This window comes from Sinohyriopsis cumingii, chromosome 15 (genome assembly GCF_028554795.1).
Source record: "Sinohyriopsis cumingii isolate HCF-2022 chromosome 15, ASM2855479v2, whole genome shotgun sequence".
Classification (NCBI taxonomy): domain Eukaryota; kingdom Metazoa; phylum Mollusca; class Bivalvia; order Unionida; family Unionidae; genus Sinohyriopsis; species Sinohyriopsis cumingii.
The window spans coordinates 109,073,645-109,091,955 of NC_142975.1; the positions used below are offsets into that span (position 1 = coordinate 109,073,645).

Here is an 18,311-nt window from a genome sequence, read left to right on the forward strand (position 1 = left end):
ATGCCAGAAATAAGGCCTATGCAAAATGGAAAAGAAGCACACATAAAAACCTCTGGTGAAAGTTTTTTGAAATTCTGAGCATTTGTTCAACCTCTCCACTCAAAATCCAGTATACCAATGTAGATTTTGCAAATTCAGTGCTTTCCTTCATTGTATGGCCCCTCTGAGTTTTGTAGAATTGACTTATTCACCAGTATTGTTTGTGGAACACTTTAATTGGTTGGAGTGGATTTTAGCCAGAATTTGAAGGGACACTGTACTGACCAGTCATGGAAATGTAACATGTTTTTGATGTCAGTGTTGAATGAATTGTTCACTCTTTTCGCTTTCATTTTTGTCTGAATAGAAAGGAGCTTTCTTGAAAGAGTTTGAGCAAAGAGTCACCACACTGGAGGACCAAGTTGATAAGGTAAAAAGTCAGCACAGCTACAGTCCAAGATAAATTATTATATGTGAATGATTCAGACTTTTTCAAAGGTCATATTTCGTATTATTTTACTTGTGCCTACTGATTGTTGTGCACCAGTGGCTATATATGACTAACAATTTAAACTTTATGATTGTGTTAAAAGTAGATGAGCTTCAAATGAGACTCCTAAGCATAAACGACATATCAGTCAGATAATATAATGAACTGGATGTAAAGTCGTGGTTCTAAATTTTTCAAATTAAATATTGTAATTAAAATACAAATAAGTATTCCTGTTTGTAATCACCTGTATGCTTGGGATGGTTCAAAAAGTTTTTCTTATTTTTTAAATTGGGTATGCATATCCTTGTTAATAATGTTGTCACCCATCAGCTGCCATTTGACATTATTTACACCCCATCCCTTTAATTTGCACCTTATAGCCTTTATTGTGCTGAGGTGCTGTCAAATGCTATTGGATACATATACACATGCATCAGACTAGATGTTTGTGTGTGTGCTGGTAATACCAGAGATAAGGCCTATGCAAAATGGAAAAGAAGCACACAAAAACCTCTTGTTAAAGTTTTTTGAAATTCTATAACATTATGTCCTGGGCAATGCTGAGCATTTGTTCAGCGCCTCCACCCAGAATCCAGTATAACAATTTAGATTTTACAAATTCATTGTTTCTTCCATTGTATGGCCCCTTCAGAAAAATGGGTAAAAGGGTGGAAAATTAGGTTTGGCAGAATTGACTTATTCACCAGTATTGGTTGTGTAACAATTATAAGAAATTTAATCAGCGGGAGTGGATTTTAACAAGAATTTGAAGGAACACTTTACTGACCAATCATTGAAATGTAACATGTTTTGGATGTCAGTGTTGAATGAATTGTTCACTCTCTTCTTTTACATTTTTTCTGTACAGAACGAAGAATCCTTGAAAGAGCATGAGCAAAGATTAACCACACTGGAGGGCCAAGATGATAAGGTAAAAATCCAGCACAGCTACAATCCAGGATAAATTATTATATGTGAATGATTCAGACTTTTTCAAAGGTCATATTTCGTATTATTTTACTTGTGCCTACTGATTGTTGTGCACCAGTGGCTATATATGACTAACAATTTAAACTTTATGTTTGTCTTAAAAGTAGATGAGCTTCAAATAAGACTCCTAAGCATAAACGACATATCAGTCAGATAATATAATGAACTGGATGTAAAGTTGTGGTTCTAAATTTTTCAAATTAAATTTATTTGCTGCTAACACTTGTAAAGAAGAAAATGTTAAAAATGATACTGTCAGTAACTACTTTGTTAATTATATAGTAATTAAAGTTCAGTCTTTGTTGAAATGCCATGGTTGATGGACATGTACTAGTACTCTATTTGGGGACACATGTTAATCTCCCTGCAGAGGGAGCAGGGAAACATTAGTGATTGACACTTGAATAGCAAAGCATGATTACTTCCCATGGAAAGACAGAGATAACAGTGACTCAACTGCCAAATGAAGAATTGTCTTTCTATGAATTGTATATTTAGGAGAAAATAAACTTTCGATATAATCTTTTATATTAGATTCATTCTTGGTTAGAACAGATTGGTCTGCTCTCTCTCTCTTTCTTTCTCTCAATCTGTCTCTCTCTGATTTTTATTATTTGCTAACAAAGAGAAGCATTTCACACCATCAATTTTAGTTTGCTTGCATGCCCATTGTTTTTTTTAAAAAGTATTTTGGTCTAAGAGTCTGTGGTGCTCAGGACTATGATATAGACCTCAATATCCAAACTCTTTCTCCTGTTTTCCATCTCCAATAGTTGTAATAAATATCTGAGTTACTGTAGATCATTGTCCACATTTAAGTTTTTAACATTTTTCTTATTTTTCGCACAAAGTAATATATGAAGTGCCTTGCCTTGGCAAACAACATGGTAGCCAACGAAGGCCAGCCATGTCCAATTGCTGTAGCACAAAATAAACTGCATCATTACTGTGTAATAAAACAGTAAAATCATTCATAAACTCAGGTGTACTTTATTCCAATTCAGCAAAAAAAGTTCTTCAAATGCTTCACCCATTCACAATACCTTAAGGGAACTATTACTCCCTCGCAAATCCAGCCCTTCCAGATTAAAACATTTTAACTAAAATGCTAAAAGTTGTCTGCCTGCCTAAATGAGAGTGAGCTCCCCTTGATACCAGGATAGGCACCTTCTCCCATTAATTCTTTCGTCACTACTTCCACCTGTGTCGAGTAGCGTAATATCTACATAGAAAGAATCCTTGAAAATCCGTACATGTAGTTTTGAAATTGTCCACCTTAAAACATGTTGGAGGAGTTTCCTCTTCATGAACACTCCTAGATTCATAAGGCATGTGTGCCTCTCTACACTTGTGTATATTGTCTACTCTGTTTTTATCTTACATATGTAATTCAGACTGACAATCACTTAACATGTGTAGCTTACTCTGATTGTCGTTCTTTGAATACATGTCAGATTTGCATATTATGCACAGATCATGTCTATGAGTGGCAATTCTATGAGTACTAAAAGGGCAAGTGCAGAAGTATACTTTGAAGGATAAAGACATCAACTTGTATGCAAGTGTTCCTGGGGAGAAAGAGAGCAAGAACAGCCTAAGTTACCGTCTTGTATATCATAATTATGGACTGGCCAACATGGCCCGGTGTTCATATACTTCTGATCCAATGGGCCACTACCACAATTGATCATACATCATCAGTCACCAGAAAAACCAAATTTGTCCAGCTCCACGATTCACAGATTACCGCTTAGCACTTCCTGGGTATGATGCACAGATTAGTGCCTTAGTACCCACGGACACAATTCATTAACCTAGTTATAAAGCTGTCTAACTTACTTAATGATGCTACGCACTTCTTTCAGATGACATCCAGTTTATAAAGGCACTCTTATAAACCACTCTAGTGCATAGTGCCATCAGGCACATGCTGCATATGACGTCCAGTTTATAGAGGCACTCTCATAGTTAAATCTGACCAGTATAATACCACTAGATGATACTGGCGTTTAATGTCCAGCTTTGTGCTTTGGTTTCCAAGAGATGTCTCTTCCTTCATCATTAAGGTTTTGTCACCCAGAGTGAGCCTCTACTTAGCAACAGTTTAGATTAAATGGGATCTAAGTTTAGTGAGCTGCCATCCTCAACATTTTTCTCCAACTACTTTGTAGGTAACACAGCAGTTTGATGTTTAATGTCATGACCATGGATTCAATGTTGGATCTGGTATCTGTGGTGATTGTGCTGTAGGCAGAACACAACTTCCACTACAAATCTCATTGGATGTGCATGGGAACCTGTTTATGGAATGGCCCATTTCTTAAACATAGAGGCCCAACATACTATGGACATGACCATAACGGCAGCTACAAACTTAAAACGGGTGGAATGAGATGCAATGTTTTCTACCTCCACCTTTCTTAAAGACCATCATAAGGCCAGGCTATGCTCGCAACCATCTAACCTCCTCTTTAATGATCAGGTTGAAAGGAATCCACAAAGAAGCCACCAATTAAACATTCTTTCCTACCCTCACACTCTCAGCTACATGGGAGGGATTCGCAGAGCAATCAGCAAAAATGGTCACAGGGACGGTCCTAGAGCAAAGGCCACTGGGAATCCATCCTGCTGAATTTACAACTGTCAAAAGTCAGTTTGTCCAAACTAAGTGGACAAGAGGCAAGGGAAGGGCGATTGTTTCCAACAGCTGTTCTCTCCACAAGACCAACCTAATTCAAATGACATAACTTTCATATACCCCCATCACAGATCGTAGTAATAGGAAGTTTCCAATCTATCACTGTCATGTGGGGAAAAATTGCAGTAATGACATATTGCCCTGATAAGAAGTTTCCAGGGGACCTCCTCCTTATTCAGCTAATAATGATGATATGCAGCAGTTGGTTCGAAGTGTTACCAGTTGGGAGACTCCTCAATCATTGTGGACTTGCAAGAAGCATGACCTCACATTGCTTCCATGAAGTTCCTGTAATTTGCCTACAAATGACAGACTATAAAACAGCAGGCCAGCTATATCTTGAATCAAGACATGATATTACTTGTTACTCTCCTCTCTTATTCTCAGTCTTCTTGTCAGCAAGAATATGATCAACCTATACGATGTCAGTATTTTGGTCATCTAGGTTTGGAACTCAACATTAAAGTAAACAGTATGATTCCCTCAAGAACAAGAATTGAATTAGTAAAATGGTGGATTCCTTTCCTGTATGGAACATTCCACCCACTCGAGTATTCCTTTTGCGTGTTATTTTTGCTTGATGCAGCAGCCAGCATCTTAATAGTAGATCACCAACATAGGCTCCCATAGCATTGATTCAGATCTGTAGTCCAAGTGGAGGCCAAACCATTGACTATTGGACCGACTTTACTTTACCAATCTTCACAATATGAGTTTCCATCTTTAAGGTAGGGAAATCTCACTGAACCCATATTGAGATATGTCTGCAAATGCAACCTCTGGCAATCAAGATCTCTATGGATGCGAAAACAGAGGACATGAGGACAAATCTCCTTCTATCATTATTTTATCCCTCAGGATCACTATTTACATATCAACATTCTATAGATGAAAACTGTTCCACAGCTTTTCATTGCTAGTGAACCTACATGGAATGGAGTTATCATTCTGTACATCAATTCCACAGTGGTGACAGTTGTGCAGTTCCAACAAGATGGGTAGTGTCAGACTTTGGCAATGATTTCTGTCTACTCTGAACACTTCATCTCAGGGTCATCTACAGGACCCAGTGCAAGCTCTGAAGTAGCACTTAAGATGAGCTATTGTGTCAAGGGAGATCATGCTTCTTCCTGCCCCTCACAGAGGAAAAGGATGATATATCAAAATAGACACTTCCACTTATCATAAATAACCCCACGCCAATGATTTTGCTTCACATCTAGGGTCATAAACCTCTCCCTTGATAATTAATACAGTGGAGTCCAAAAACATGGACTGCATCATAAGCGATGGTACAAGTTACCAAGTGAACTCTGACAAATTAAGAAAAGGATGGAGATTGACAATGTGATGTGGGGGAGGGTAAATGTTTGATTACTCATTTCATATTACCAGTGGGAATAATTGTCAATAAATAAACTTTTTCTAATAAAGTTCTGTGCTTTTCTGTATAAAAATGTGTTTTCCTTAGCCCCTAGGTGTGGCAAATAAGAATTAAATTTGCCATACCATGCAAACATTGAACCAAATGTTCATGGCCAATTCACCACTTGTGGCGATTGGGGATATGTTTCCCTCCCTGGCCATAGCCCATGAACAAATCCAATTAATTTTGAGGTTAGTATGTCTAAGGTTAAGGCCACTGTTGCTAAAAATAGATTTTGCCTATGCACTTCATTTCTGGTATCGCTTCACTTCTGTTAACATATCTAAATACAGCTGGGTATATTTGTTACTTTAGTGTAAGAAAATAAAAATGCTTTTGCATTTCATTGCAGATTAGAACTTTAATTTCTCTTAAATCATTTAAGTGAAACTTCATACATGTACAATTATGTTTTCCTTTTCTTTGTAGTTAGTATTAGAAAAGCAAGATCACAATTACTTAAAATAATGTTTCTGCTTGCACTTCATTTCTGGACAGTAACTATTTTTTCTATGTATGTAATTCAATCTAGGAAACTTGGTACAGTGTCCTTCTCTGTCATAGATCCCATTACATTGTTGGAATTTTATTTTTCATTACTAAGTATTTAAATTATTTTACTTTGATTTTAGTTGGTGGCAAATGCAGTGAGAACAAGCAAATGTTATGTCACATCATTCACTTACAATTTTGTTTTATGCACTATTTGATACAGACTTGTTGGTTAATCCTTAGTAGAACTGAGCATTCAGTTCAGACTACTTGTTTTGTAAATATTTGAATAGAAAATCAGTATTTAAATATTTATTGTTTACTTAAAGTGTAGCAACATCAAAACCAGACACATATCAGTTAACTGTACTAATCAAAGACTCACCTTTCTCTGAAAAATGGAAATGTATCAATAATACCCACTCTGATTCTCCCAATCAACACAAGGTGATTAATGTGCAATTCCAAATCCGACTGCTTATTGATTTTATCATAATTTTGTTACCTTTCTAGATTATATTAGTATTAACCCTTAAAATGATTCAGAATTGTATGTGGCCTATTCACCATGATATATACCAAAGTCAACCAGTAATTGAGTCTAAACTGTATTTGTTTACAAAATAAAATAAGCAATAATCGAGTTATCTATTGTGTGCATGCACAGTCTTCAGTTTGTGCACTCCAGTCAAGTTACAACAAAAGTCATTCTGTGTGATTTTATTTACTAATTTGCTTCCTATAGAATTTAAAGTTAGATAGTCCATGCATTTCGGTAAATAAGTCATCATGAGTTACTGCCCTTATATACTTATACTCAATCTTAAGCACTCAACAGATGTTTTGGTCATGCTGAATTTGAAAATAAACAAGGAAAATATTACACAAACTCATTTGATTATTAGTCTCAGTCCAGAATAAATACTTACACTAAATCTCGTTGACCTAGATGCTTGTGTGTGTGTGTGTGTGATTAGAATTGCTATTGTAGCTTTAACAATTTTTCAGTCATATCGCTACAATGTCTGCAGCATGGCAGCTTATAGTGATTTCTAGCACTAGGGTAGCATGCTGCAGACATGTAGCATGATGTCCCACCCAGTCACATTGTCCTGACACTAGGCCAACCAGTCCTAACAGTAACCTCTTAATGCTGAGTGCCAAGTGAGGCAACTGTTTGTACCATTTTCGTAAGTCTTTGGTATGACCTCCCGCGTCCAAGGCAGACGCTTTAACCACTAGGCTACCGGAGCGGTAGATGCTTGTTTTGTAGTGAACAGTGTTATAAAGACAATACACTGTACATGTTTCCAATAGCTCAAAAAGAAACCTGTTGGCTCCAAGAACATTACTGTATGCTCTAAAACTTTTAAACCTTAAAACAAAAGTTGCTAAATCTTGGTACACTGATATGTCATTACTAATAGGTGTGTTTCACACCATGTTTATAGTTCTGACTTCAAGTCCAATTCTTCTTTTTAACTTTCACACTTGGATCCATTTGTTATATATTAACTATGTGGGCTGAATTGAGGACACTTTGTACAGTTATGTTTCACTACTGAATTGTGGAGTATTGTATCCAGCAACTGGAGTTATGTATTAATGTTTAGGTTCAGATGTAAATACATTTGTTCTTTCTGTCCATAATTATACAACTTTAGGAGCTATGACAATGCTTGGTACACAGACGTCTCAGTATTTGAAGGTTTGCCACTTACTTGTGCATCACATCTAATAGGTAGGTTCGTATCTTCATATGCGAGTTTATATATCAAACTTTTTCCCTATTGATTACAGTTACTTTTTGGTGGGAAGTAAAGTTGTTGTTGTTGTTGTTGTTGTTGTGGGGTTTAACGCCATTTTTCAGCACACGATAGGCTATACATGGCGGCCAGTATTAATGGTGGAGGAAGAACCCGGGAAAACCCCGGAAAGAACCACCGACTGTTGTTGTTATTGTGGGATTTATCGCCATTTTTCAGCACATGATTGGCTATGCATGGTGGCCAGTATTAATTGTGGAGGAAGAACCCAGAAAACCCCAGGAAGAACCACCGACCCACGAGAAGCTACTGGCAAGCTTTCTCACATACCCAGATTGGCCGAATCCGAGACTCGAACCCATGCAGACAGAGGTAAGATGGCAGTGATCCGTAATGGACAGCCCTTTAGACCAGTTGGCCACTCGGGGGCCCCCAGGGAAGTAAAGTGATATACATTTAGCAGGTACCATTTAATCTTTTATGCTTGATTGGGATTCAATACAGTTGTTCAATCCAGGTTGGTGTATCACACACCCAGATTGGAACTACTTAAGGTGTCTTTCCTGATTTAACATTTTTAGATGCAATTAATCCCAATTAGTTTTTCAGATTCATTCACACAAGATACAAATATGTAGAAAGTGTACAAGAGGAGAACGAAATAAATACAAAACTGCATCATGTGTTTTTCTCCAGTTTATCAGAGGAACATTTTTATATAGTTGATTAATAATTCCTGACCTGACGACATTAACATATCCCTTTGCCATATCAAGCTAAATCTTTCCAGCAACTCAGAACAAAAGCATGTGTAGTTTTGTTTATTTATCTTATACTGCTGTGTAATCCGAGTTACATATCAGATGAAGTTAGGCCTATGACGTTCTTATCATGTGGCTTTAAAAACCAGAGTCATATCACACAATGACTCCTAGACCTGCCATTAATTAGGTCCTCTCTTAACTACTCAATTTTAGTGTAGACATTTTGATGTCTGCATGTTTGAATTCTGATAAACACTGAAGGAAATTACTAAAATTGATAAATATGAAATAATAAACAGGCTCGTTCTGTTTCTCAGCCAACCCACCTGTAGAACTGACCATTAAAGAACCTAGAGATGTTTCATGGAAAAGAGATATGAAAGAGGAGTCTTAGTTGACTACAATATACTTTAAAAAGCAGCTAGCACAGTGTTAACTGCTGCTTAATTTCCAACAAAATTCACAATACAGTTTTCAATTCAGATTTATATAAGCCTTTCTTTTGGGAGGGCATATTGCTATTATCCTGTCTTTCTGTCCATTACTATTTTCTTATGGCACAAAAACATAAGTTCCACATTTTCTGCCATTGCAAAGCGCACCAGGTAAATTATTTATAGAACAAAAACAGACCAAAACTCTAAGTCACTCTGAAGGAACAAATAGTTTCCACGCAATAACTTAGTTGACAGGCCTAAGCTGAACATTGTGGATGGCTTGCACATGGAGTAAAGAATATAGGCCTATTCGTTTAGTGTCAAATATCATGGTCTATGTAACTGTCATCGAAAGAAGTAAAAGATTTTCTTCATAATAACATTTGTTTGACATCATATTCCTGTGTCACATATCTTGTATGGTTTCTACATGGCATATGGGGGCCCCGAGTGGCCGAGTGGTCTAAAGCGCTCTTCGTTACGGATCACTGCCATCTCACCTCTGTCTGCGACGGTTCGAGTCTAAGATTCAGCCAATGTGGGTATGTGAGAAAGCTTGCCAGTAGCTTCTCGAGGGTCGGTGGTTCTTTCCGGGGTTTTCCCGGGTTCTTCCTCCACCATTAATACTGGCCGCCATGTATAGCCTATCGTGTGCTGAAAAATGGCGTTAAATCCCACAACAACAACAACAACATGGCATATGGAGCAGCCTATTGCTGTTGGAGTCAGAAGATTGTAGATTACAGTCACCATCAGTAGAAAAGGAAACTGGTTTCTGCACAAGTTTCAGTTTTCAAGTGCATACTTTCACCAAAGTTTGTGGATGACTTACCAATATGTTGCATTAGAAAGAAGCCTTTTGATTTGGATGTTTACTTGTCAGTTGTGAAGGTCACTGTGACTGAAAGAAGAAAGATGTGTTTTGCATAACATATTTAACTTCAGTTGTAGACGACTTTACCTTAACCAACATTTGTAGAGGGCTTACACTTGGGTATGAAAGGAGCCTTTTGATTTGGGTGTCCAGTGGTGAGGGTCCATGTGGTTCAAGGAGAAATGGGTTTTACAGAATAATGTTGTTCTTGAGAAAGTTGCATGACCACATATTTCTGATGGTTTGCATTTCGGTTATTAAGAAACCTTCTAGATTTTGAGGTCTGAAGGTCAGAGGTCATTGTTATGGTCATGGTATGTCTAGCAATAGTAATTTCTGAACAGAAAGATGCGTAAAGACTGAGTACCCTGACCAAAAGTCCATGTGAGATTTACAAGTCAATAATCATTCACTCATACCCTACATGTGCCTACATAGAGGACTGTTAAATGTACGGTGGGGATATAATGAGCCTACACAGAGGACTGTTACATGTAGGGTGAGCATATAATGTGCTTACAGAGAGGACTATTAAATGTATGGTGGGCATATAATGTGCCTACATAGAGGACTGTTAAATGTAGGGTGGGCATATTATGTGCCTACATAGAGGACTGTTAAATGTAGGGTGGGCATATCATGCGCCTATATAGAGGACTGTTACATGTAGGGTGGGCATATCATGCGCCTACATAGAGGACTGTTACATGTAGGGTGAGCATATAATGTGCCTACAGAGAGGACTATTAAATGTATGGTGGGCATATAATGTGCCCACATAGAGGATTGTTAAATGTAGGGTGGGCATATCATATGCCTACATAGAGGACTGTTAAATGTAGGGTGAGCATATAATGTGCCTACAGAGAGGACTATTAAATGTATGGTGGGCATATAATGTGCCCACATAGAGGATTGTTAAATGTAGGGTGGGCATATAATGTGCCCACATAGAGGATTGTTAAATGTAGGGTGGGCATATAATGTGCCTACATAGAGGATTGTTAAATGTAGGGTGGGCATATCATGTGCATACATAGAAGACTGTTAAATGTAAGGTGGGCATATCATGCCTACATAGAGGACTGTTAAATGTAGGGTTTGCATATCATGTGCCTACATAGAGGACTGTTAAATATATGGTGGGCAGATATTATTATTACACAGAGGACTGTTAAATATAGGGTGGGCATACCATGCGCCTACATAGAGGACTATTAAATGTAGGGTGGGCATATACTGTGCCATTGACATTACTCCTGTTTATTTATGCTGAAATGTTATAGTACACCCAAACATCTTAGGGTTAAAAATAAGCATTAAGTGCAGCATTAATTACCAGCAACCCAAAATTACAATATTTTCTTGTTTTTAGTTTAAAGCTATATGCTGTCATTGTAGAATGCATGCATTCAGTATATACATATATGTATTTAAATTTGTGATCATTGCAATATTCTCACATTTGAATATCTTACATTTAACAGTAGACCAATTTATTGTGGTTGGAGAAGGTAAAAGAAATGCCAAATCCAGTTCTGGAAAATACCAATTTACTTAACTAAACAAAAATTATTTTCTTCTAAATATAGGTAAGATATCTGATTAAAGTAAATCACAACATTTTAGCAAGCACAACATTTTTCAGATGTGACAACGAAAAATATGTCTACCACATGCATTATTTTCCAAAAAGTGAGTGGATGCAGATAATATTTTGCATGTTTCAGATAAGGGATAGCTTTATTATGAAAGTCACAAATGCAGGTTTGGATATTGTATGATTAACAAGTTGCTTTGACATTATTTTAATTAAAAACAGTATGCATTAATTTAAGTTGCTATTGTATTGTCTTAATGTCATGTCTGCCATGAACATAATATAACATGCAATGTAAATGGGAGTACTTATTTCATCTTTTTCTGTTGGTAGCTAGAGGAACAGCAGAGCAGTCATCATAGAATGTCCAAAAAAAGTAAGTTGATCTGATGATTTTATTCTTTAAGTTTTTCTTTTCGTTGATTCTGTTAACCAGGCAGGCAATTTTAAATTCTGTCTATGCTGAAGGAGCATGAAAATCTTTTCAGATGAAATCATATGAAAAATGCTAACAATTGTTTTGGACAAATGATGTCGATGATTTTTGACCTATTTAGTTGTTCGTTTAGATTGTGTGGATTACGACTTGCTTTTGTAAATGGAAAAAGGAAGAGACTAGCTAAGGTAAATTGCATGAATTGGATTGTAGTGAGCTATTTTTGGATTTGATGCATGGACTAAAATATTATCCATTGTAATGGAAGCAGAAATATTCATGAATGTTAAAAGTTCACTGTCCCTGCCACAAAGTGAGTGGATGTAGATCTTGTAAGTGTGTGTTTGTTCTTCACTGATCAGTTTAATATCGAGTAAATACATGAAGCCAGTCTAGTACATAATCATCAACAATCATCAATGTTTTCCATGAAAGTTTCGCCCCATTGTTATCTCTCAAAATAGTAATAGACCATTGGTGTATGGGTGTGTGTGTAAGCCTTGATGACAGCCACAGTGATGGACACAGCATCACATACTCATTGTAGAATGGTGTGAGTGTGTGTATATATATATATATCAAAGCTTTTAATGTTAGAGCAATATAATTATGTAATAGGTCTCATTCTTCATATGGAATGGACCTCTTGACTGAGTTGAAGCATGGAATCAATGTATGGAATGGTTGTTTTATGCCATATAAAATGATTTGTAATATTAAAGACTCGACCACTAAAATGCATTAACATGCGTTGCTATAGATGAAAGATACATTTTTTTGAGTAAGGAATCCCATGAAAACATACTGTTGCATGAATTTGATAATGGCATAAACTTGAGAAACTGACAGCAAGATTGTTATAAAATAAGAAAAGAATATATATTGCAAGAGAAATAATTATCATTATTTTGTTTTGATGTTGGAGTCTTTGAGGACAATGACACCATCATTTTCCATTTTTAAGAATGTATTTGGTAGTGTCCGCAAGTGTTTGCATCATGAAATCCATGATTCCACCTTCACAAATAAACAATCACTTTGCATAAGTTCTTCTATACATCTGTATAATGTTAATGAAAAAAGAAATAATGAACATATTAATTACAGGTTAATGTTATACAAATAACTCACTTAAAACTTGTAATGTTTATGCATGTGCATCAGTGTAACATGTTTGTAGCTGATTTATGTATAATGCATAACAACAAAGAAAAATCTAAGTATCCACTGTGGGTATACATTTTTTGACATAAATAGCAAACTTGAATCAACACAATCAAAATCAGTGTAGTTAATGACAGTTTCAAAGTGAATCATTGAGGATTTATCTGCTGGCTTCAAAACTAATTAGAAGAGAAAGAATTTGATTAGTTTATCAGGATTAGTATAGGAATCAGACCACTAAGTAATAATTGATCAGGATACCAGTTTTGAAGTTGGGAAACATTGGATACCGTTCTTAATAGCTGGAGATAAGGCCATTGACTCTAATATCATTGTGGAATTTTTTAACATTTTGTTAGGGACTTTTATATTATACTTTGATTGAGTCTTCTGTTTGTTTCATTTTACAAACACTTTATGGACACAAGTCATTTGACTTTTCTTCTACCTTGATGTCATATTCTTTAATCCATATTGACTCTCTCTCTCTCTCTCTCAACATTGAAAAGCATTAGTCTAAATAGTGCCGAATTTCATGATTTTTGTAGTTGCTTATCAAAATTCAGACGTGTGGTCCATATTTTGAATTTTAACAAAAAACATTAATTCCTTAAGTGTTCATAGTTTATCATCATCTAGATCAATGTCAAGATACTCATTAGTGCCATTACACCATGAAGCTGAAAGGCCAAGATGAACCTAATACTAACCAAACAATAAAATAATTGTATGCATGCATGTGCCAGAACTTTTGATATCTTGGTGAATGTGTTGACAGGCATGTTGAAGACATTATTTCCAGATGATGTGATGCCATCTTGGATATCACCGTTGTCTTATCATCATAGGAAGGTGACAGATTAGAGATGCAAATCTGCAGGAGAGTTACCTCCCCCATTCATATCAATTAAGCTTTCATATGACGCTGCTTATAGAGTTATTATACCATAAAGTTGCCATACCCAAAAATCAAAGATAAAGATTTTTACCTGAAAGGTGAGGCTGAAAACTCCTTAAGGACAGACATCTGAACAGCAACACAGGCTGTACAGAAAGTAAAAGCATGCGGCAAACAGGATGGATGGTGTTAACACCAACATCTCTGACTCAGGGCACTGGTGAGGTGGGGATCAGAATATTGTTACAATCATTGCTGCTCCCACTGTGATTGCCTGGAGACCACATCTCTAAGCTATGGCCTGATTTCAGCAGCTGAAAATTTTATCCGCTAGGTTTGTGTTTTGGCTGAATCAAAGGCTCAAGATTATATATTCAAGGGACTTTTTAACATGACAACACACAATTGTTGAGGAGTAGTTCCAGCGTATCATGCATAATGTCAAGAAATAGACAACCATGAAAAATTCATTATTAGCTGTGTCTCACCATACATTTTAGGCAAGAAATTAACTCATAGCAATTGGAGGAGCCAAAACACATGAGGAGACTATGAAAAGTCTAAATGGAAATTATTATAAACTGTGCATTGTCTGTTGGAACAACAAAAAAGAACAGAACAACAGCTTTTTGACTTGAGGCCCATTCCCAGCACACTTCCAGCATACAGTGACGTTTTTCAGTAACAAAAATATATTTCTATAATGTGGTCTCTTTTTTATTTTTGCATGTGGGATCTTTTGTTAAAATTTAAGACTAATTGCTGTCTTATATTGCTCTGCCCTTCACTGTCAACATTTGTTGAAACATTTACCTGCGTTCAAACAACATACATTGCACATTGTAAGTATGATTCTCCATATTATAATATTCTGTGGAAAACAGAATTTCACATTTTATACTGCTTCTGTATGCTCAGTACAATATATCTACAGTACGAAGGAATGTATTAGAGAGAGGTTTATGTTGAGTGTGACAAAAAAGAATCTAGAGCTGAGTCAGCAAGGTTTTTCGAAGACAAAACCATGAGCTATTCATTCATAAAAATGAATGTGCAAGTGATTAAGGAAATCAGCTACCAAACCAAAGGCAAATGTTAGCAGAACTTATTTGATGTAGGCATACGAAATTTGGTTTACATTTGATATACCTGACCTTATTAGACTTTTGAACTATCATTATAAGACTTTAGTTGACGACTATATACTTTATTTTTACTTGGATTATTGTGATATGATTTGATATAAAGCATTTTATATGACTGAACAAACAACAGTTGAAGTAAAGAAATTACATTAATTAACTATGTTTCTATTTCTATGAAATTGTAATATTTTCAGATCATAATAACAATTTGAATTTCTTTGCAATTTTTGAAATGTTTTGCCCAATAATTGTTTTGACATCATTCGCAGCTTACTAGCCAGATTACATCACTGAGGGCATATTTTCAGAAGCCAATTCCAGTTCACATCGATTAATTTAGAGAATGCTAATTCCTTTCTGTCCTGATCCCAGTTCTAGTGTTAAACGAGCAACACGATAAACCATTTGTTTACAACTAATTATAATGAGAGAGTTATGGAACCAGCATATATGTGGTGGAATATTAAATAAGCATATTAAAACTAATTCAAATTTCAAATGTGATCTTTTATGAAAGAAGCATACATATGGGTGGATTGAATGCAAATAGTATGCTTTACACTAATGTATCACAAATGACCTGAGTACATTTTGACACCATTACAAAATGTTCATTTTATCACGGTCAATACACACCTATAAGCAGATATTTTGGATTCATACTGTTGTTAATTTTATATCTTTCCTTTTCAAAAAACATTAACTGAATCAAATTCTAAGCAAACTTCTAACATTCACCTGCCTTTGAAACCTTTATTTTCTTTCATGCTCTTATCACCCACTGTTATCTATTAAATAATAATAATAATAATAATAATAATAATAATAATAATAATAACAATAATAATAATAATTATTGTTATTATTATTATTATTATTATTTACATCTGTAGATTCTTGGATGGTATTAGTATGATACCATTTTCTGAGGGTATTAGTATGTCAAATTTCAAATTTGATCTTTATTGACGACACCTTTTACGGGTGAAGTGTATGCAGTAGTAGCCTTTGAAATCCAATTTATTTTCCTTTTACTATTCCTGGCTCACAAGTATTCCTATATATAAATGGGAAGATTTCAACAGGTTTAATTTTATAAGGGTACCTACAAAGTACATTGTTTTCAAAATCATCTGTCCAGTGGATTACTTTCATAATTTTAAAATTTTGTAGATCATTTAGTATGTAAACATATTTTTTCAGTCTAACCAAAATAGTCTAATGATCTTGAAAAATATTAAGAACACAGTCTGCATGTTGAATTAGTTTCATGTGCCCATTTACTGTACTCATGAGGTAACTTTTCTAACTTTTCAAATAAGTTAAAATTGGAGGAAATTTTATCCTTTGAAAATAGTGGATACAAAAATAAAAGAAAAAACACTCATGATATTGTACATAACAATAGCTTACAAGCATTTAAACAATGAAATTTTAATTGCAGACAATTTTGTATCATTTGTATCTTCAGAAGCCCTAGACAAGAAAAGACCAGAGACTGATGACCTGAAGCAGCTTAAATGTAAGTCTAAATACACACACACTGGCACATGTGATGATCTTATTAAACTTGCTGGCCTCAAGGCTATTGAAGGTTATGTGATTTACTGTCTTCTGTCATCAAGGGCCCCAAAGAAGATTAGTTCTTAGAGGCTGCTTGGGTAACCTTCAAATAATTAATGAAAATTATTATTATTATTATTATTATTATTAGACCACCTGACCATCAGATCCACGTCACATGACAGCTATGTCCATCCTCTGTCAGTGTATCAGCATTTGCTTGGTACTGCTCTGGGGGACATGGTTTTGATCAGATTTTCATCAGACTTGGTTGAAATCATGAAGAGCTTGGCCAAGTTTGAATGTGAGGTTGTCTTGTATCTGTTTGGCTGAGCTTGTTACCACTTTGGAGGAAACACTTGTGACATAATTTCATCAGACTGGTTAGGATTCTTAAACCATCGAGATCTCAGAAAGTTTTTATGCTGAGTTAGATTAATTCATAATAATGCTGTGTTCTTGCATCTGATTGAGTTTGTTGCCACCCATGAGCCCATATCTCATTTTAAGAACACTTGGAATATATGATGATTTCGTTATCTCATTCAAATTCAATGTTGGATGAGATCCAAACATTATAATATGATCTTGCATTGGATTGTTATAGCACGTTCGGTGTTTGTTATTACAGTAGTCCCCCTCTTGAACGGCCAACTGACCAGCGGCTACACCCTTCTTACAGCCAGAATCCCTTGGCACTCATGAGTTTGTATTCAAAAGTACCCCCTCAAGAACGGCCACCCTCTAACGTGACCAGCGGCCAGCATATTATTACAAAAATGTAAAAAGTTCCCCTCACGAGCGGCCACTGTTTTTGCTTCAGATGTATCCAGAACCAATAATTAATTCATTTTGTGATGTAAGGTAAGTAATCAGATTATCTCTTTCATCGATACATGTCTCCCAATATCAAGTTTCCGTTACTGAAGAAGTGTTGACTAATGTACATGTAACAGTACGATTAATATTATATCATTGTCTATAAAAGCTGACATATGCAGGAAATGGATTCAGCAATGTTATGATAGAGTTTTGGGCTTCACACATCTGTCGAGTTTTTCTCTTTGATGATCACAACTGGACGTAATTGTCAGGAGCATAACAGGGTCAGCATAGCCTAAAAATAGATTTTGTGCATTAACACACACACACATAGAAATTAACCTTGAACAAAACAGAGTACCAGAGAAAGACCAAAAAAACACATGACAACACATTTGTTGCTTCCTTTACGAAGAAGGCATTTCGTCCACTTGACAAAAGTTTTGCCTGCATAATTAACTCGCATACTGTTAGCAACATCTGAATAAATCATTACCAAACATTAGCATGTCATCACATAAACGGAGACCTATTATTTTGAAGAAAGTCGGTTATTCTACTCGACGACGTCATGTGAGGTGGGGAGGGGGAACTTGCAGAACAAGTTTATGTAGAAAAGACTCGAATAAAACAATTTTATGTTGAAAAGACTCAAATAAACAACGTCTTAATCAATAAGGAGTTTATTCAGCAGCAGTGGGAAAATGGAGCAAAGACTTAAATGACGTTTTTGAATGGTTTTGCAATGTGCATTACAACAGTAC

General features: G+C 35.7%; 1 protein-coding gene across 3 annotated transcripts in view; it reads left to right on the forward strand.

Moving 5' to 3' along the window:
• LOC149782457 (uncharacterized) overlaps nt 1-18,311 on the forward strand; it is a 177,500-nt gene that overhangs the window by 131,276 nt on the left and 27,913 nt on the right. For all 3 annotated transcript variants that reach the window (XM_089933876.1, XM_089933877.1, XM_089933878.1), the window contains 4 exons: nt 347-409; nt 1,341-1,403; nt 11,853-11,895; nt 16,634-16,684. In XM_089933876.1, the coding sequence (XP_089790002.1) occupies nt 347-409; nt 1,341-1,403; nt 11,853-11,895; nt 16,634-16,684 (220 nt within the window). The remainder of the gene's footprint in view (nt 1-346; nt 410-1,340; nt 1,404-11,852; nt 11,896-16,633; nt 16,685-18,311) is intronic.